Consider the following 22,257-nt stretch of genomic DNA (forward strand, 5'->3'; position numbering starts at 1 on the left):
CAACAAGCAACCATTCGTGATAGTTTTGTGAGTTTTGATGAGTTGTCCATTAAATTTGAACTTAAGTTAAGTTTACCAATTCGTAATGAAAATTGGTATAATCGTAATAGGAATTGATTGATAGATAAATCGTAATGGACCACAATCGTAAATGTAATTAGATTATTTTTATCACGTTTAATTAGAGTTGTGAGTTTTGGTTTTACTATTATCGTTACCATTATCGTTACTTTTGAGAATCAAATGGTAACACTAACAGTAACAGTAAAGGTGTTAGAATTTATGATTTTTTCTCTAGAATAGTAACAATAATGATAATCGTAACAGTAACAATAATAATGCAACGTAATTTTCAAACCTAATTGGATTGAGCACCCTCCAATCGTCAATCAATTTACATTTTTTATTAGAGGTTTGGAAGTGGGTCCTAGATGTTATTACATGTGCAGAACACAAGTAAACACATCAAAGGTAATTAAATAGGACCCGCTTTTCACATTACCATTGATTTATCACGTTGTCATTGGGGTAATATAGCCTTAATTTCCATTTGGTTAGTTTTCAATTTTAGCTTTAATTTTGAAAATTGTCTTAAAATCATTGACAACTTAATGTAAAAATCAGATGAAAATAATATTTATAGGCTTTAGTTTTCAAAAACAAAAAACTAAATAATTATCAAACGAGACTTAGTTTCTATGATCGTCTCAATTTGATTTTTAATTGTACCTAAAATTTGAAATTGCATACTAATTAACTTTTTAGTAAAGATGGCGATTAGTTAATTTAACAAAATGATGACATGAAAATAAGGATGAGAAGATTTAATCTACAAATCTTTTGGTCACTATCTAACATGTAGTATATATCATTTGAATTATGCTCGTTTTTGGCTATTTTTATATCTAAGTTAGCAATTGTTTATTTTTCACACTCAATAACCTTTGCATTTATAAATTGGTTGTGTGTGTATATATACTTTTTTTTTTTTTAATGTTCGAGAGTGATATGTCCAATTAACTAAATAAATATTTTAGTTTCTAATGTTTAGGTAATTTTCTTAATGTAATCACTATTGTTTAAGAAGTTCAATTGTAACGATCTAACCTTTCGAGTACTCTGACAAAGGCGGTTACGAGTAAATACACATTTAAAATCCAGATAATTTGTTCAAAAAAATTCATTAAAACAATAAAGATTGTTTTTCCAAAATAAATTCAAAAACAAATAAATAATAAATAAATAAAATTTTTATTCGGGGTCCCCTAAAAAATAATATTCATAAAGAAAACATTCAAAACGTTAAAATTTGCTGTCTCACATTAAATTCTAGTTTCAAAACATTCAAATGACAAAAACATAGATTGAGCAGAAGCGATTTCTTTTGTCCCTATATGGCTCTGTCACTCGCCAACCTGTTCCTATCATTACCTGAAAAACATAAAGAACAAAGGATGAACATAATAATACCCAATAAGTGATCTCATTACCGAGATGAAGCTGTGCATTCACATGCCGTGAATGCTTGTGGTTAGTGGAACTTTCATGGTGAAGCTATTCCTGAATGGCTAACTATGGGGATAACTGACTCGCCTTAACTGGCTTAGTGGCACACTGTCAATCATGAAAAAAGAAACATAATCGTGTACCGACACATGTCTAGTGGCCTAAAGGCACACCATCGATCATGGGAAAAGAAACATAATCGTGTACCTGTCGGTTCATGCATGTCTAGTGGTCTGAAGGCACACCGTTAATCATGGGAAAAGAAACATAAATGTATACCTGTCGATTCATGCATGTCTAGTGGCCTGAAGGCACACCGTCAAACATGGAAAAAATAACATGAACATGAAATTTTCGATGCATGCATGTCTAGCGGCCTGAAGGCTCATCTCAAACGTGAAATTGGACTCATCGGTCTCCTGTAAATATACATGCATCCAGATGAGATGGTATATCGCCCTTACTAGTCTAATCATACATCATATACAAATATTTCATGGGTAGTTCCACAGCTCATATCATGACATAACACGTAGTCTCAAACATACTCAAACTCCAAAAAAAAAAAAAAAAACATACATACATAATAAGGTATTACAACTTCCAAATCTAGCTTCTAGATCTCAATAAGTAACTTGACAAACCTAAATTAGGTTAGGTTGCCTAACACGGAAACTCCGATAATAGATTCATTTACCTCAAATTAAGTCAAGGACAGTTATCTCGACAATCAACTCCAACAATTTACTTGAACTAAAACCAACGAAAGGACCAAATGATCGTAAATCCTGCTAGAAAGCACGCCACTGATCTCCAAACTTCGAATCGTAAATGTTCAAAAACTCGTTTTCCTTGTTAGATAGTGATCAGAAACGCTCACAAACTGCAATCTAAAAGCAAAACATAAAGGATATCAACCAATTTGAGCCAAAAGCTAATAAGTGGTTAAGAACCTCCAAGAATTCTAAAACTTACTCAAACTATCAATTTTGGTGACAATGGCATCAGCAGTGGTAGCAACCATAGATAGGCAGTGAGTGTTGCTGTCAGACGGCATGAATTGTTTAGGCTAGCGGCTGGTAGTGAGGGTTTTGCATGAGGAGGGTTTGCGAGAGTGAGAGATAAGGGAATTTCTAGTTTTACAGATTTTATTCAGCAACGATTACGAACAAACCAGAGCTTCAAACAAGGATCCAATCGTTCAAAATGAACTCTATATGTCTCAAACAAACTGACCAAATTTGCTCACGATCCAACGGTTCAAATTCTGACAATCAATAATTTTGTGGAAGCTATCGCTGAAAAATTGAATTGCTTTCTCCCTGATTTTTGGTCTCTTTTCACTCTTATTTAATTTTGAAAAATCTAAATTCTTTTATTTTTTTTTCAATTTTGAAAAGATAAATAAAATATTTTATCACAATATCTTCAAAATCGCCAAAGATTCAATTAAATTAATAAATCAATTAACATTTCAAATTATCTTAATTTAGGCTTCAAAAACCAAAATTAAATGGCATAAGATCCATCAATTTGATACAAAATAATTCCTTCGAGATATTTAAATAATTCAAAACCACATGAAATTAATTATCTCTTTTTTTTTTAAGTTGGCCCTAAAATCCAAAATCAAAGGGAAGCAAAATTCAATATTTTCAAGATAATTAGTTCGAATATCTAATCAATTAAATTTAATTTAACCAATAAAAGTTTTTCAATTTAATCCCAATTTTCTAAATAAAAGGGAAATTTAAACTCAATAATTTTAGATAATTAACTTTAATTTTCCTGAAATTCGGATGTTACACTAATACAGTTCCTTATATTTAAACATTTATCAATAATATTATTGCCTTTCACAACTAAAATCCTAAAATTGGTTGGTGATAAACTTACCTGACATATATGATTCTTAGCGAAATAGTAAAAGAGTTTTATAAGGGAAAAATATCATCTAATGAAGATAAGACAATTCAAATTTATTTCTATAGGCTTAGGGGCCAAAAGTTTTATTTAAAAAAAAAAAAAAAAAAATTGGAAAACAAATGAAGATGCATGATAATAATTGAATAACTTGCATAAATGGATTTCTACAATTGCTTGTATAACTTGTATTATATTTTTGACTCAATCCTATGTCTATATAAACATCAATGGTTGCAAAAGCAATTATACAGAAGAAGTGAGAATTGTTCAACCATGGCTGCCTTTCTCCTTCTCATTCTTGTCTTTCTCACTCACTCCCAATTAGGACTCAATCAAGGTAAAAACCCTTCTATCTTTCTTGTTTCTTTGGACTCACTCTTCTTCTTGTTCAAGACTCGACTTATCATTTTGATTCATGTACTTTAAATTTTGTTCAATTTTAGTCTTTGTACTTTTAATAAAAATCTTAAATTTAGTTCTTCAAAGTTATAATTTTATCGAAATTGGTTAAATAATAAGAGGCAATTGCAACTTTAATTAAAAAAATTGAAAATTGGGTCCGTGTTAGGTTTTGCTTTTTTGCAAACATATCAAAAAAACTTCCGCCTGAAAATTTGATTGTTATTTGATTTCTATGTGATTGTTATGTGATTCCTATCTGATTTCTATGTGATTGTTATGTGATTGTCACACCTACAATTACAAAAAAGTTGAAGTCATGACTTTGGTTTCCTAAAATGTATTTGTCATACAATTCAATTTCTCGAATAATAACAAGAAATTTCATACAATAAAATGAAAATATGATAATGTGTCTTTAAAATTTATAGTAAAAATGTTAATATAAATAATTAGATTTTTTTTTTTTTTTTAAAGATTCAACAATAAACTAATAGTAGGGACTAAATTTAAGATTTATATAAACTAGTAGTAAAAACTAAATTTAAGATTTATTGAAAGTACATGGTTTAGAATTGAACGTTTGAAAATATAATTACTAAAATAGAACATGTCTAAAAGTAAGAAGACTAAAATGAGATTTTAACCTTATTATTATATTTTGTTTTTTTTTTTTTCTTTTTTAGTAAATGGGTATGAGAATTCAGATCTCCGTTCTCAAAGAATGAATATATATGAATTACCACTTAACTATGCTCACTTTGACATTAAGATATGTACTAATGCATGTTCTATTATATCATTGATTGTCATGCATATTTTATCTAAAATACATAAGTCTCCGTAAAAGAGTTAAAAGGTCCATTCGATAACAATTTCGGTTCAATTTTTTCTAATCATTTTTTTTACCATATTTTACTCTAGTTTTCATGTTCCCAAATTTCTGGGAAAAAAAAACAAAGTTTTTATAAACGATTTTTTTCTTTTTTTAATTAATTTGACTTAGTTTTTTTTATATATATAATATTTTTAACCGTAGGTAACAAAAGAAAAAAATGATTGATGAATAAGTAGTGTTTATAAGTTCTGTTTTCAAAAGTCAATATTGAAAGACCAAATTGTTAGCAATAAGCTCTTACTACTTGTTTTTTATTTCACTTTTTTAATATTAGTTGTTAGATGGAAATTGATAGATATACTTTTGGATTTAGTAAATTAATTCTTAAAAATTAATTGCATGAAGGCAAACTTGATTCCATTTTTCCTAAAACAATTAAAAAAAAAGAAAAAAATTCAAAAAAATTATTTCAAAGTTTCACCATTTGTCTTCTTATATATAATTACTCAATTTGTTCTATTAAATACATTGAGATAAAAAAAATGTACTTTCATCGAAGTGATGGTTTAATCCATATATATAGAATGTAAAGTTTTGGTCCTTATATAGTATATTTCAAAATAAATAGGACTAGTTATATAATTGTCTAAAATTTTCTGTTTTTACTTGAATAGTTTAATTGGCTATTATTTTACACAAAAGTCTTGTCCAATTTACCATTTGTACTATATAATTGATAGGTATATGAACAGGATAATTTATATTATATATCGACATATACACCAAACAATATATGCGATATATATTTATATTTTTCATTATATTTGTAGACAAACCAAAAACTAAACTATGGTATATGTGATGCATATTTACATTTGTTAACTATATTACCAGTATATTTGATATATACTTGATATTTCAATTAAGATATGGACGGTTTTTACTTAGGAATATAGAAAAAAATAAACAAAACTTCCTAAAATGAAGGAAACATTAATTTTAAATATCATGGTGTTAAATGAATATCATCCAAAATTAATAAATAACAAAGATATAGTCAAAATTCAAAAATGATGTTATTAAAGAAAGAATTAAATATTTCAAAAATTGATTGATGAGATATAATCTAATTAATGGTGCTTCGAAATATAAAATCTCTATATAATTAATTCTAAATTCGAAAATGATATATATTTTATTTTAAAATATAACAAAATTAAAAGAGAATCTATGAAAAGGTTAAATTGTCCCAAAATGTTGCTTAAATCTATTTATGAAATATTACAAAATTTTAGGATATTGATAAAATATAAGTTATGTATAGCAAGCTGATTTCCTAAATCTTTTTACATTCATTTTATAACAACTTACTCCTCACCTTTAGTAAGTAATAATTTAATCATTTAGTTTTACTCACTCAATTTACTCATTGTATATCAACCTAGTCGAGATGGTCGGATGCAACTTATTGATTCTTTCATCCTTTTAACTTCTTGTTCAAAAGAAATTTTGATCCTTAATTTATAATTTTTATAACTTAGTCTATATCAAAAAAAAAAAAAAAAATCACATTAAGGGTGAAGTATCTATTCTTTATTATGTTATGATTTAGTTTCGGTAATATGTAGAATATAAACACATTCGATCTCGAAGTGGTTTACCCTTTTACACATGAAGAAAAATCTATTAATTCTTAAAAATATTTTAAGATATAAAGATATTAATCCCTAAAATTATATTTATATGAAGTTATGTGTTTTGTTTAGATGTTAGCTACATGAAATTTGTACGCAATGCTAGTGAGTTTCCAGAAAAAGAAGAATATGACTACATAATAGTAGGTGGAGGAACAACAGGATGCCCATTAGCTGCAACGTTATCAAAAAATTTCTCTACCCTCCTCATTGAAAGAGGCAGTGAACCCAGTAAATATCCCTCTGTATTGAACGAACAAGAGTTGTTAAACGTTTTCACTGTTGAAGATGACGGTAAAAATCCCTTCAACCGGTTCATTTCCGAAGACGGTGTCGAGAACATAAGAGGGCGGATTCTTGGTGGCACCAGCATGATCAATGGCGGCGTGTACTCGAGAGCGAATCCAGAGTTCTTCAAAACACAATTAGGGATGCAAGAATTGGACATGGAAATGGTGGAGAAGGCATATCAATGGGTTGAAGAGGCTATAGTGTATAAACCAAGTTTGAATCTTTGGCAAGCTGCTTTTAGAAGATTCCTTGTTGAAGGTGGAGTTCAGCCTGATAATGGGTTTGATTTAAGAGACATTGTTGGGACTAAAATTTCAGGTTCTATCTTTGATGAGAATGGGACTAGACATGGAGCTGTGGAGCTTTTAAATAAGGCTAAACCTACAAATCTCAAAGTTGCTGTCCAGGCTACAGTTCAAAGAATTCTCTTCTCTGGTTAGTGTTATTGCATATAGCGTTTGTTCAATTTTAATTTCTATATTTTTAATTGTTCAATTTTAATATCTATATTTTTTTATAAATCTTAAATAATTTATTCCAAATACTAGTTTGTTATTTTTTTTTTTTTTACCTTATAGTATTTTTACTATAAATTTTAAAAGCAGATTCACCTAGTTTTAAAAAAAAATAAACAAATAGTAAATTATGTAATTATGTTTTGGAGGAAGCTGTAGAGTTTAATTCTAGGGATTATAATTAGAAATTACTTTTTATGTTGGAAAATTCTTATAAATAAATAAAAAAAATCTCAAAAATATTTATATTTTATAGCAAAAAGTTCAAAAGTGTTTGTATTTTTTGAACTTTTTTCTATAAATTGTAAATATTTTTAAATATTTTTTTTTATATTTAAAAAGTTCCCTTCTATATTTTCATAAAACTCTAAGGAAAACTATATATTTATGAGGGTTTTTTTTCTTAATCAAACTATAGGTACTACCCCTCATTATTTTTATCAAACCATAAAAACTAAAACTTTTAAAACCATGGTGTATAAATTCTAGCTTTTGTCAAACTATAGGAATCAATTTTATAATTTAATAAAAAAGAAACACTACATTTTGACTTCTTGCATAAGAAAAATAATATTTATTTTAGTTTTTGAATTATTAAAAACAAATCATGTTAGATTGTTGGTATAACTATTTTCTTGAATATAATGGTGAATTTAAATACTTTATCGACCGTTTCTATATTTTATATAGGTTTATCAGCAAGAGGAGTTTTGTATTCAGATTCAAAAGGAAAATTACACACAGCATTCATGCGTGAAAAAGGAGAGATAATTCTAAGTGCTGGAGCTCTTGGAAGTCCTCAACTTCTCCTTCTAAGTGGAGTTGGCCCAAAATCTTATCTTTCGTCCTTAAAACTACGTGTCGTCCTTAACCAACCACATGTCGGTCAATTCATGTCGGACAGTCCCCGTTTTGGTATCATCTTAGCTCTTTCATTTCGATTAGCCTTCAGCTCTTCAAAAGTGATAGGAATTTCACAAAACAATAGCTACTACTTCCAATCCATTGCTAGTACAACACCACTCTCAATTCCACCATTATTTAGTATTTTTCCTCCCAATTCCACTTCTTTAACAACTACCAGCTTAGCCACCATCGGCGGAAAATTTTCTAAAATTTCTTCTTTTGGCTCGCTTCACTTAAATTCTTCCACTGATGTGAAGAACAATCCCATTGTTCGATTCAATTATTATTCTCATCCTGATGATCTTGCTAAATGTGTTAGAGGAGTGAGAAAAGTGGGAGATTTTCTTAAAACTCCAACCATAGAAAATATTAAGACGAGGGATCTGGAAGGTAATAAGACGCTTCAATTTGTAGGGCTTCCGTTGCCAGAAAATTTGTCGGATGATACTTTAGTTGGAGAGTTTTGTAAGAAGACAGTTACATCGTATTGGCATTACCATGGAGGATGTTTGGTCGGAAAAGTCGTCGACAGTAATTATAGCGTCATCGGAATTAAAAATTTGCGTGTACTTGACGGCTCTACTTTCGCCGTCTCGCCTGGATCCAATCCTACTGCCACTCTTATGATGCTCGCCCGGTGAGTAATTAACGCCTTCGGTTCCATTTAGGTATCTAAGTGTTCCTGAAGTTTGTTTTTTATGGCTCTACTGTGTCTCTCTGTCAAATCCCGTTTAGTAACCATTTTGCTATTTTATTTTTTGTTTTTAAAAATTAAACATATTTTCTCCTCATTTTTTGTAATGTGCATTCCTTCTTAAGTACAATAATTAAATTCTTAGTCAAATTTCAAACACAAAAATAAATTTTTAAAAGCGACATTTTTTAATTTTCAAAATTTAGCTTAATTTCTTAAATCATTTGTAAAAATGAGATAACAAATGAAGAAATTTTTAGATAAAAGTAGTGTCTAATATGCTTACCTTTTAAAAACAAAAAACAAAAAATGAAATGATTACCAAAATAGACAAAAATGGTTGAGATTGAAAACTTATTTCCCCAAGATCTTATTGAATAATGTTTTGAAAATGAGTATAGGATTTGTTGGTTTGTTGTCTAGTTATTTAGAATGTTTTTTCTTATTAAAAATGAAAATAAAAAATTATAAGAAAGAAAGAAATAGAGTGTAGCTTTTAAGAATTTGGTTATGCTTTTAGAATTTGGCATGTGTTTCAAGATTATATTTAGCGGTTATTAGGAAGCAAGTGGATTTGATTTGTGAATCAACATATAATGGTTATTAAGAGACAATCACATTATTGTGACGATAATTAATTATGTTTTCTAAGTGTTGAATGTGATTCTATGGTTTCTATCTAGTTATTTAGAATATTTTCTTTTTCAAAAGTGAAGATGAATTTTAAGTTTCTTTTTCTTTAAAAAAAAAAAATACATTTGATTTGTGTTTAAAATATTTTAAATTAATTGTGAGAAAGCAAGCAAACATTTCAGAAATAGAAAACTAAAAAGAAAATATTTTTTTCAAATAGAACCTTAATTTTTAGGAGTTTTATTTATTTAGTAGATGTACTTTTAAAAAGTTTAAAACAAGCACTGGTCCATGAAACTTTAGGGTATTAATTAAATCCTTAACCTAAAATAATCAAGACTTTAATTATTTTTTATTTATCATTTTTAGGAATATTGAAAACTTTATCAATAAATAATCGCATTAATATATATTTTTTAAAGAAAAATAACAAATACAATTTTATGTGCTCTTTATTTTTCAATAAAAATTCATCTATTATTTATTTCAAAATAATTGCAGGTATGTTGGCCTTCGGATGCTGCAACAAAGAGGGGTGTAACAAAATTCACTATCTAGATGGAGGTGGTGTTGTATCTCTTAAGTAATTTCTACTCATTTGAAATAAAATCGAATGTGTCGTTGAGATATTTCGATGTACCTACTGATCAGGTTACGTATTTGTTTTTTTAAAAAATTCTGCTCCATTTGAAATAAAAATTATAAAGATATAATTTTCTTTATCTTCCCTAATAAAATAAAAATAATAATAATAATTTCTAGTTGAATTTATTATTAGCTAAATTTGAGCTGGACTTAATAGAATAGATTTTAATTCTAAAATATTTATAATGTTGGACGATTTTTTTAAGAAATTATTAGAAAAAAGGATTAGTAGTGTAATATCCGATAGGAGTATTCAAATAATTCGATAATCCGAACAACTCAGACTATCCAACCCAAATTATAAGGTTAGATAGAGTTAATTTTAATTTTTTGAAAAAAGAAAATACTTTTTCTTTTTGAGTTGGGTTAAAGATTGATTCTTTTTTTTTTTTTTTGTTGAGTTGAGTTGGGTTCGGGTTATACTTTTAAAAATTCGGGTTCACCCAATCTGACCTCAATTTCTAATATTATTAAAGTACATATATATAACTTATAAATATTATAACTCATATACATCTTAATGGTGTTTGTTTAAAATTTGTAATAGATGTTATGGATTTTGCTATTTAACATTTCAATTTGATGACATTTTAGTTATTAGTATATATTGTAACAAATTTAAGTATTTTAAATTAATAGAAAAGATATATTAAAAATAAATAAATAAATAACCCGACAAACCAATTCAATCTAATCAAATTTTAAGGGTTTGGTTCGATTGGGTTGGAGACCCGATTTAGATCATTTCGGTAGCCAATCCGACCAACCCAAAATTTTGATTTGTCCAAAAATTCCCACAACCGAATCCAATTTAGCCCACACCTTGTCGGTTAAGCATAATTCAACTCATTGAGACTTTTTTTTTCCTTTTTTTTTTAACTAAAATGCCATGTATTTGAATCCCTATTTGCATATATTGTTACTCAAAAGCAAATATCTATCTTTCTTATTTAATTATGTTGATGTAAAATATAGGATGAAATACATATTTTTTTTCGTATCTAAGGCCTCGTTTAGTAATTACTGTGTGCTTTTTTTAATTAAGCCTATAAATACTATTTTCACATATAAATACTATTTCTGCCTTCAATTTTTTCCTTTGTTATTTACCTTAGCCAAATTTTGAAAAAAAAAAAAATAGCTTTTAAAAAGTTATGTGGAGGAAATAGACTTAATTTTAAAAACAAAAAACGAAATGGTAATCATGAAAAGCCAATGTCGAGTTCTTTTTTATTATAAAACAGTTATGAAAATAATAATATTAAAAAAAATATATGAGATTTAGATCTTTAGAGGACAAAATCAAGCATTTTCTAAATATTGCAGACTTGATTTTTTTTTTTGGGTAGTTGTGAAATGGGCAAAACAAGTAAAGATCTTTCAGTTTTGCAAAAATACCAAAAAAAAAAAAAAAAAAGTCCAGCTTACGTAAATGATAAATGTAAAAAATGTCTAAATAGTGATACACTTAATACACACTTGATATACCTGATACACCTGATATATTTGATACACCTCATACACTTGATATACACGTGATACATTTGATACCGTTTGATACATTTGATACTCGATGTACACTTGATATCCCTTGATACACTTGATACCCCTTAATACATTTGATATACTACCGATGTGCACTTGATACTCCTTGATACATTAATGAAATACACTTGATACAGACACTTGATGCACCAATGCACTTGATACGCTAGATACACCATTGATATATGCTTGATACACTTGATACATCACTGGTATATACTTATATATTTGAAACACCTGATGCACTTGATGTACTTGAGACATCATTGATATGTATTTGATGCATTTGATACATTGCGGATATACACACTTGATACATTTGATGCACTTGATACAATGTTGATATACACTTGAATGTCCTCCCTATTTGTTTCTCTCTCTATCAATTGATTCTTAGGCGTGAAGATTAGAGTCCGTTCATACATCATAGTTACAAAGTAGAAGAAAGAAAAATTTTCCTATGGTTTAAGCAGCAAACAACAAACGCAAATGCATAAGGCAAAAGCGGTAGAAATGGTTAAAAGGGTCAGAGCCATAGCAGCAGACAACAAACAATCTTAGAAAAAACAAGAGAGAAGAATACGAAATTAAGACAAATTAAGAAAAAACCCATCAAAACAAACAAAACAAAAGAGGAGAATCATCGGAATCCAAAAAAAAAAAAAACCAGAAATCAAATTGAGAGAAATAAATAGATTGAAAAATTACCTTAAACCCACATCCTCCGATTCGAAGAACTCAAGAACCCTTTACGGATTCAAACATTAACAACACCTTAAGAAAGGAGAAATTTAGAGTAAGAGAGTTTCACCATTAAAAAGAAAATCCCAAATAGAATTATAAATATAGAGATGAAATAAGAAAGATGAGCATTTAAGAAACAGCAGTGAGGGAGAGGTGAGGTTAAATCAACATCGATGTCATCGTTTTCTTCATTCCATCGGAACGCTCCTGAGCCAACAAGGATTTTAGATGAGTTGCCGAGGTCTACAATCATTTCCGTCTCTCGCCATGTCGGCGGCAATATTTGTAATTAATTTGCTATATCCGTAAAATCATAACCCTCAAACACATGTTTGCAAAATGGCTCGTATATTTTGCTACCCATCGCAATCTCCCATTATTTTATGTCAATTAAGTCATGTTTATGTTTGACAAAGTATATCGGCATGAATTTACATAAATGTTTTGAAACAGATATTTTATCGCTAATCTTTTCAAAAAACTGAGTTTGGCTTAATGGTATTGGCATGACCTCCAGCCCTAGAAGTCGAGTTCAGTCTCCAACCTCATTGTTGTTGTATGTACTAAATATATATATATATATGAATGATGTTACTCATAATTTATATGTTACTATTTTTAACTTAAGGGTATTTGGCACACCAACATAAGTTGAGTTGGTAAAATATACCAACTCAATATTTGACCTACCAACTTTAAATGTAGATGGAGTTGAGTTGGTATATTTTACTCATCTCAACTCTTCTTTCTTCCAATATTTTCAATGGCTCCACCCATCGGCCAATATCGACGACTATCGCTGCCACACTTCGAGAATCAACTCTGGGTTTTGGCAAACTACCTCTGATGACAACTCCGACTACCAACTTTGATGACCACCTTCGCAAAAAAACTCTGACAATCAATTATGGGCACTGACAACCACCTCTGACAACAAACTCTGATGATCAACTCCGACAACCACCTTCATGCGACCAACTTTGATGATTAATTTTGGACTCCAGCAACCACCTCTGACAACAAACTCTGGCGACCAACTCCAATACCACCTTCATGCGGCCAACTTTGAACTCTGACAACCACTTTGACTACAAACTCCGGTGAAAATCATCTTTGATTGTCAAGTTTAACGACCAACTCCGAGCTCCAACAACCACCTTCGATGACAAACTCAGGCGACCAAATCCAATACCACCTTCATGCAACCAACTCTGTATTCCGACAACCACCTCCAATTATAAGCTCTAGCAAAAATCATCTTCGATGATCAACTTGGACGACCACCTTCGCGTAACTAACTCCAACGATCAACTCCAATACCACCTTCATGCGACCAACTTCGGGCTTTGACAATCACCTCTGACTATAGACTCCAATGAAAATCCTCTTCGATAATCAACTTCAACAACACAACTACCTCCAACTATTATAATACCGAAGACTGTTAAAATATGTTGTAGGATTGTTGAATATATACATAATAGTATTTTGTCTACGTTAAATGCAATATTCATATGTATAAGATTGTAAAATAGATTTTTATTTAAACGAATTCACATATCAAATGAGTATTAAGAATATTTGAAAAAGTATACATGTAGTTGAAAAATATGTACAAACCAGAAAAAGCATAAAATGGGAGATTTTTTCCTATAAAATTCTGGCAAGAATTAGTGAAAATTGGAGATTTTTTCAATAGTGATCTTCCAAATTTGAAGGAAATTGAAAGTGGAATTATTGAAGAAATGTGGTGGCATTTCATTGATTACTAAGATGATGGAAGAGATTTAATTAACAAAATTCATGATATAGGAAAAATACAAAGTAACAATAGGAAGAAGAAGAACAAGAAAAAGAAGATGATAATGAAATTCATGGAGAAAAATTAGGAATCAAAAGTTTGATTTCTTTTTGACTTCCCATTTTATTTAACCATATTCCTACAAGAATTACGTAGTGGGTAATTGTTGTTCATGACCAAGAAAAAAATAAAGAAAGAAAGAAAGAAAAATTTTAAAAAATAAAAGGAAAAAAATTGCAATCCATGTTTTATTCAAACAAAGATTGGTAGAATTAATGAACAAAAAAGTTTCAAAACAAAAAAAGTAATCATAAAAGTAGATTATTTAGTGTTAAAAAAAACTATACCAAATACCTTACACATACGAACTAAGTTCTACACCCTAAACACCGATATATGAATACAACCCAAATAACTCTTGCACCCCAAATACAGACATATGAACTCTACAAACATATGTACTCCACAGACATGTGAACTCCACACATTATATCTCAACTTAATGCTCTAAACCAACCTTTAAAGTTAAGGAAAAATATCTCTTTAGTCCCTAAGTTTTGGGTATAGTTTCTATTTGGCTCATTGGTTTTAAAAATCGTTACAATTTTATCTTTGAAGTCTGAGTTTTTTCCTCCAATTTGATCCCTAAGTTCCAAAATTTACACTTTTATTTTTTACTAAATATTCACTTTCATACATTAATTTAAATGAATTAAGGAAATTATAATTGATTAAGTTTTATTATTTCATCACTATTAAAATTAATTGGTTAAAATATCATTTTGGTTCTTATACCTTGAATTTTGTTCGACTTTAGTCCCTATACTTTTAATTGTCTAATTTTAACCCTCGTACCTTCAATAATTTTAAATTTAGTCCTCACTACTAGTTTATTGCTCATCTTTTATAAAACTTTTTGTTATCATTTAACATTTTTACTATAAAATTTGAAAACATATTCACATATTGTATTTCTTTGCATGAAAATTATTTAATGAATTTCGAAAAAAAAATTAAACGTTGATAGACTAAATTGAAGATAGAAGCCATAGCTTTCATCATCAGGCAGAAGGAATACATACCTGGAGGGATTGAATCCCTCAGCTGAAGCATGTGAACGTGTGTGCCAATGAAATTCGTTTTGAAAAATATGAAAAATAGAAAAAAACAAAACACAGACAAACACATTCTCATAAGCATGTTATAAAGACAACAAGAGACATTACCTCTTGAGGACTCTCTTCAATTTAATCTTTCTCTACGACACGAACACCCTCAAAACCCACAAATAATCATTAATACTTTTATGAATAGTCATGAACAAGTACCAAGATACTACCATCGAATCTTCTTTACTATTCTCCAGACATTATTAAGATTTGTGGGATCCTCTAAAAGGGAAGAAATTTACAGAAAAATGTTTATGTAAAAACGTTGAGAGAAGGTTCTTGTAGTAGAGAGAATTTTGTAGAGATTACTCACATAAGGAAGAGAATGCATACTTTTTCAATCTTCTACAGAACCACTTCCTTAATGTGAGAGTAAAAGAGTTGGTTGGAGGGAAAGTTTAAACTTTCATCCACTAACTCGTTATTTTATTTGATTTAATTTATATATTAAATTATAATACTATTAATTAATAATTAAATATCTTATATTTAATTTCATTTGAATCATATTCAAATAATATCCTCTCACATAATCTATAATTTTAATATAAATCTCATTCATATTAATAACCTATAATTTTTTATGAATCTCATTCATATAAATAATATTTTAATCTTATTCAAATATTTATCTCTCTCATATAATTTTGAATCTTATTTAAAATTAACTTTATATTATAATGTATTCATATACATTATATTAATTGTATCTCATACAATTAATTTTCTTATTTAATTTGAACAATTCAAATTAATCTAAAATTAAGTGACTCTTGTTTTATCCTTAGTGAGGGGACCTAACATACCTACATATTAGAAACATATGAGATTAATAATTAAACTCTTTAACTAAATTGATCAATATTTATTAACTACAGGTCTCTCTACTAAAAATCTACAGCTGCACTCTTCACACTGTAGATATATTTCTGTGTCTATGGATATAACCAATCAACAGTAAGTCAACCTTTCACAAGTTACTCGTAATTATAGTTGGATCAAATTATCACTTTAGCCCTGTAATTACATTTAATTTCTTAAGTATCACTTGATCTCTATAATGAACAACAAGTTTATAGTTCAACTACAAATTAAATACCTCATGAGACAGTGGGAGGGTGAGGTCTTAATGTTCAAAATCCGAAATTAGTTCTTAAGGAAGCAATTTATCTACTTACCTTAAAGACAAGAATGAGTAAATTTCATCTTGCGTATCTATGTTCTCAGCTCTCTACTCAGACACATCCTAGGCTTATTGAGTCAGCGAGTCAGACCTCTCTCACCCATACAAATCAAAGGACTGCCTTTATAGATAAGTGTTCATAACTCACTCAAAATTGATGTCAAGTTACCTATGTTCATCCTATGAAATGTTAATCTTTTTAGTCAATGGTGTTATAAAGAGAGATTAATCATTTTGTGGTCCGGTTTTGTACAAACTCTTTATATATGATACCTCCACTCGCATGTCTCCACATGAACGATTTGGATTAAATCGTTTGTAACATTTACAAAGTAGACCGTATCCGTAGTGTCACCAAGATAAGACACCCAACCTTATCCATATATTACAAACAATTTAGATTATTATTTGAACATAGTCCACCTGTATGTCTATCTCATACTATTCAAGTTACATAAAATAACTTTGGATCTTTCCTTAATGGATAATTGCATATATAAAACAATTAACTATTATTTCGAATAACTTATTAATTATAAGTCTTTAGGACATAAATCCCAACAATACTATCATTTACTTCCTATTTTCATACCGGTATTAAATAATTGATTTATTCTTCTTCTTTTTTTAATGAAACCCTTTGATTTTTACAGTTCTTTTTAATGAAACCCTCGATTTTTGTTTTTTGTTTTTTGTTTTTTTTTTTTTGGTTAAATTAAGTTAGGGATTAAATCATAATCAGAAACAACATTTCATACCTTCTTCTACACCGATTGAAGTTGTTTTGGTTAATAGCCCAACCTGCACCCACTTTTTTCTTCTTAATTATGTCTATATAATGCTTGCATTTTAGGGATAACTAGTCTAGATATCTTTTTTTTTTTTTTTCCCTTTTTTGAAATAGATGATGAGTCAGGGATAATGTTCAGTGTTATTGTCTATACTTTCAAGAAAATATTCATTGCTTGCATTTTATGGATTAATTGGAGTATGATTACTTCAGTTTTGGAGTATTGAAGTATATGGTAATAATAAAGTGAATTTATATTTCTTGTATATATTATATTTTTAAAAGAGAAATTTTTACGGATAGTCTAAATGTCAAACTTTTATAGAAATTAAAGACTTCTATCAACTTCTATCAATGGTAGGCTTGTATCAGTTTCTATCATTGATAATATCAATAATAGTGTAACATTCCAAGTTTCGAATAAATTGAGGTTACTATCTTAAATTGTTGGGTTTTAATTTCTTTAGTTTTTGGATTTTGGAGCCAACTTAAAACAATTGAGGAGACAATAAATTGGATGTAGTTTTAATTTGATTAAAATATTTGGAAGGATCTAATTTATATCAAATTAATTGATTTTATGTCCTTTAATTGTGGTTTTTGGAGTCTAAATTAAGGTAATTGGAGAAGTTAATTGATTTATTAATTTGATACAATCTTTAAAGATTTTGGAGATATTATGACAAAATATTTGATTTATCTTTTTAAAATTTGAAAAAATGAAAGAATTGTGATATTTGAAATTAAAGGAGAGTGAACTGAGGCAGAAAATTGGAGAGAAAGACAACAATTCGGTTTTTCATCGATAGCTTCCACAAATTTATCGATTCCCAGAGTTTGAACCATTGGATCGTGTTCAAATTTGGTTAGTTTGTTCGGGTTTGAACTATTGGATTATGTTGAAATTTGGTTAGTTCGTTCGGGACATATAAGGTCACATTTTGAACGGTGGATCATTGTTTGAAGCTTTGGTTTGTCCGTAATCGCTACTGAATAGAATCAATACAACTAGTCTCTCTCACTCTCGCAAACCCTCCTCCTGCAAGACCCTCACTACCAACCGCTAGCCTAAACAATTTGCGTCGTCTGACAACAATGCGTCGCCCGTCTATAGTTGCCGCTAGTGCCATTGTCGTCGGAATTAATATCTTGGTTAAGTTATTTAGTGTTTTATGGGTTTTCTTGGAAGATCTTGAATACCCATCAAATTTTGGTTTAAGTTTTGGTTTACCCATATTGTTTTGATGTTGAAATTAGGTTTTAAAGACTCTCAAAGTACTTTCCAGCCAGATTAAAATTATTTGACGTCCTTTTTTGTAAGGTTGGGGTCTTTATTGAAAATTTTTGGATACCCACTAAGTATCGGCTTAACTTTTGTTTTAATTGTGATTTTTGGAGGTTGGATTAAAAGGTCTAAAGTTGCTATCCATTAGAGTTAAAGGTCGATTTTGGTGATATAGTTGTTGGATCGTGTTGATTTTGAAGCTTCGAAGTGGTTTTGGATCAAACCACGTGTTGGATAAGTTGTTTGGAGACATTCGGGTTAAGTTGTAATTGAAATTGTGCCTAAAGATTGGATTTAATTTCAGTTTATGTTTTTGGATTTATTTAGGATTCAAGGTTTTGCGAAGTTAAATTACTAGTTATTTTGACATAATTTGAAGATAAGTGATTTACTACTAGTTTGCCCTCGAACCCAAGTTGTGATTGCACTGAAAGCATGATTTTATTGGATTGAATTGCTATAACTTGCTATGGTTGGACTGTTGAGGGTGTTCTAGAAATCTTTGTTAATGTTACAGAAAATATAATATTATGTGAAGATTATGTTGTGTCTAATTGATGGATGAACCGTTACTATATTTATTATAATATGCTATGACTTGTTATGAATTTGGACGATATATGTTGCATGTTGGATTGATGGTAACTGTGTTCGGATTGTGTTCATCCTCTGAGTATGTTTCGGCATCCTTATGGGATCGTCACCTACGATTATGTTATTGTGCCTCTTCGGAGTCACTTCCTATGAAAGCATGTCTTCGAGTTTGCCCCTTATGCCTATGCCTATGCCTACGTCGGGATGCACACATTTATCTTGATAGGGATACTAACTTGTACACCTAGTGAGTCCAGTAGAGGGTCGTTTACTGGATATTTTATACTCACTTTTTTATCTATATTTTTTTTAAGTAAAGGAACAAACATAACGACAAATGACGAGGAATCCGTGATCAGGCTTTAGGATTTGACAACGCTTCCACATGTCTTTCATATGTTTGCAAGCTTTAGCTTTTTATTAAACCTTTAAATTTTTTTTGAATATCTCATTCAGTTTTTTTCTCTTTAATTTAAAATGTTAGAGATATCTCGAACAAAGATTTTATATTGTTTTATTTTATATATAATTTTATAATAAAATTTTATTTTATTCTTTGAATTTAGTCAATTTTTGTGAAAAATCCATTTTGAGATTTATGCATGCATATAGTAGTAATCTGATTCCCATTCTAAAAAATCGGGTCGTTACAGATAGATTTATCAGCCTCTATTAATGATAGATTTTATTAGTTTTGTTTCTATCAATGGTAGACACTGATAGACTTCTATCAGCGTCTATCTAACAATTTCTATCACAACTATAATTAAATTTTGTTATTTATATAAATATTTTCTCTTCTTTTTCTATTTTTGAAAATTCTCCTTTTTAAAATGAATTTAAATATCTAAAATGATATAAGATGAGGTATATATTTGCATAAAATATTTTCACTTGTTAATTAGCATTATTATTATAATTGATAAAGATGAAAATGATACAATATGAGGTATATATTTGTAAGATAAGTAAACATACATGTGTATATATGAAATAGTATATTTCAATATAAATGAGATTAAAATTAAAATATGTGGTATATATTATAACTAACCTTACGTATTTCAAAAACTTTTGAAATAAACCTTTTATATATTTGGAAAAACATTGAACATATTCGAAATAAACCTCATATATATATATATACACTTAAAAAAAATAAAACGCATATGAAAACGAAAATTTACAATCATGATTTTGTATGAAATGCAATTTATCAAAATTGGAAATTCTGAATTTAAAGTTAAAATTTGAAATTTGTGAAAAAAAAATTGTAACTAATTGGACAAATTAGGGAAGAAAAAAAATATCATGTATTTAAAAAAAGAATCCTAAAATGAAGAAAAACATTTTTCAGAAAAAAAGAAGAAGAAGAAGATTATGTATTAAAAGCTAATTAGTAACCAAAATTCTTAAATATAAAAAATAAGCCAAATTTGAAATTATGTAAATAAGGAAATAACTGTAAATTAAAAAAATGATTTAATGATGAAAAGGCTAAATTGGTCCAAAATTAATATTTAGTTTTTCATGAAAATAATTCAAAATTTAAGACATTTATGAAATATATGGTAGAAGAGATTATCCGTGTAAAAATCTCTAGAAACTATTAAAAGGAGAGGAATTGGAATATGTACCCAAGATTTTGGGTTTCATCTGGGAACTATCAAAATACGAAATCTATAAAAAAGAATCAACTAATTGGACAAATTAGGGAAGAAATAAAAAAAATCATGTATTAAAAAAATCCTAAAAGAAAGAAAACATTTTAAAAAAATAATGTATTAAAAGCTCATTAGTAACCAAAATTTAAATATAAGTCAAATTTAAATATAGAAATAATTATAAATTTCAAAGATTTTGATTTGATAGTGAAATGCTAAATTGGTCCAAAATTAATGTTAAAAAACTCTTCATGAAAATAATTCAAATTTTGACATTTATGAAATATATGGTGTAGAATAGATTATTCCAGTCACAAGTTTCTATCTATTTACATTATTTCCCAAAATTTGAACTACAATGAATGAACCAAAAAATTTTGGACCATAATTAAAGGGAAAAATAACTTATATCGATGGACGTCTAAATTTCAACCGCTAATTTAAGAAAAATATTGAATGGTCATGAAAGCTAATAATAAATTTTTAATCCATGGAAGAAACTTTAAAAACGTTAAAAAAATGCTTTTGGTTCTTTAATTTTCATAGAAGTAACAATTTAGTTCTTGTAGTTTTAAATTGGTAACGATTTCACTACAAGAATTTTGGGATTTAATGTCGGTTGAAAAAAGTGAAATCGGATGTATAACGTCGGTTTTGTTTTTTTAAAAAGCGGATCTTTAATGTCATTTTAAAACCGACAAAGACCCGCTTAATTTTTCCTTCTTCACTCTCCCCCTATTTTCTTTTTCCTCTCATTCTCACACTTCCCTTTTCAGACCCTCTTCTTTCTCACTTCTCTCTTTCAAACCCTTGTCATTCGTCCGTCAATCGTGGGTGTAGAGTCTTTTGTGGTGTAGATCTGGCTTCCATGCAGGTCTGTTCGTCATCCAACCCACACTGCCGCACCCAGTCACCCGGATCTGCTGCTCGTTTTGTCGAAGCGCCACAGCCAACCTGGATCTGATCGTGGGTGAAGCTCGTTCTGTTGAAGTGCCACAACCCGGTCTGTTGCTCCCTCTTCAGTTATTTTTCTGTGTCTTATACTCTCGGTTTGATAAATAAGTACCCAAACTTGATACGCTAATCATGTGTCTCCAGATCTGAAGTTCATATTCCCACGTGGTGTGTGCCACAATTCGTTGTTCGATTTTCCCTCGCTGTCGTTCGTCGTTCGTTTTTCCCTCGCGGCGTGTCCCAGATCTACCGCTGGTCGTCTTTGTCCACCGCGCTGTCGTCCAGATCAGTATGCTCTTCTTCTCTTTCCTCACTTAAACTCATAGCAATTTTTGTTCTTATGTTTACGCCTCTCAACTGTTTATGTAAATGTCTCAATGAAAGCCAACTGCAGTTTCACTCCAATATGTCTCTCTGCTCCTAGATTTGGGCCTTTTTATGTGTCTATGGCCTTTGAAATTCGATTTGATTAATGGTTTTG

General features: G+C 29.2%; 1 protein-coding gene across 1 annotated transcript; it reads left to right on the forward strand.

Annotated features, from left to right (window-relative positions):
- The first annotated feature begins 3,604 nt into the window (after window positions 1-3,604).
- Window positions 3,605-10,124, forward strand: LOC120079228 ((R)-mandelonitrile lyase 3-like). The gene is made up of 4 exons (XM_039033390.2): window positions 3,605-3,769; window positions 6,436-7,089; window positions 7,860-8,712; window positions 9,904-10,124. Exons 1-4 carry the CDS (start codon window positions 3,706-3,708, stop codon window positions 9,941-9,943), a joined length of 1,611 nt encoding a protein of 536 aa, XP_038889318.2. The 5' UTR covers window positions 3,605-3,705; the 3' UTR covers window positions 9,944-10,124.
- The last annotated feature ends 12,133 nt before the right edge of the window (window positions 10,125-22,257 follow it).

Source organism: Benincasa hispida, chromosome 6 (assembly GCF_027475165.1).
Source record: "Benincasa hispida cultivar pf3 chromosome 6, pf3_genome.v1.1, whole genome shotgun sequence".
In the NCBI taxonomy this organism is placed as follows: Eukaryota; Viridiplantae; Streptophyta; class Magnoliopsida; order Cucurbitales; family Cucurbitaceae; genus Benincasa; species Benincasa hispida.

Excerpts from the sequence above, each read along its gene's own strand:
- LOC120079228 (XM_039033390.2), top strand. The coding sequence starts at position 3,706 with ATGGCTGCCTTTCTCCTTCTCATTCTTGTCTTTCTCACTCACTCCCAA. Across the intron at positions 3,770-6,435 it reads CCAATTAGGACTCAATCAAG|ATGTTAGCTACATGAAATTT; the intron begins GTAAAAACCCTT and ends TGTTTTGTTTAG. Across the intron at positions 8,713-9,903 it reads ACTCTTATGATGCTCGCCCG|GTATGTTGGCCTTCGGATGC; the intron begins GTGAGTAATTAA and ends AAATAATTGCAG.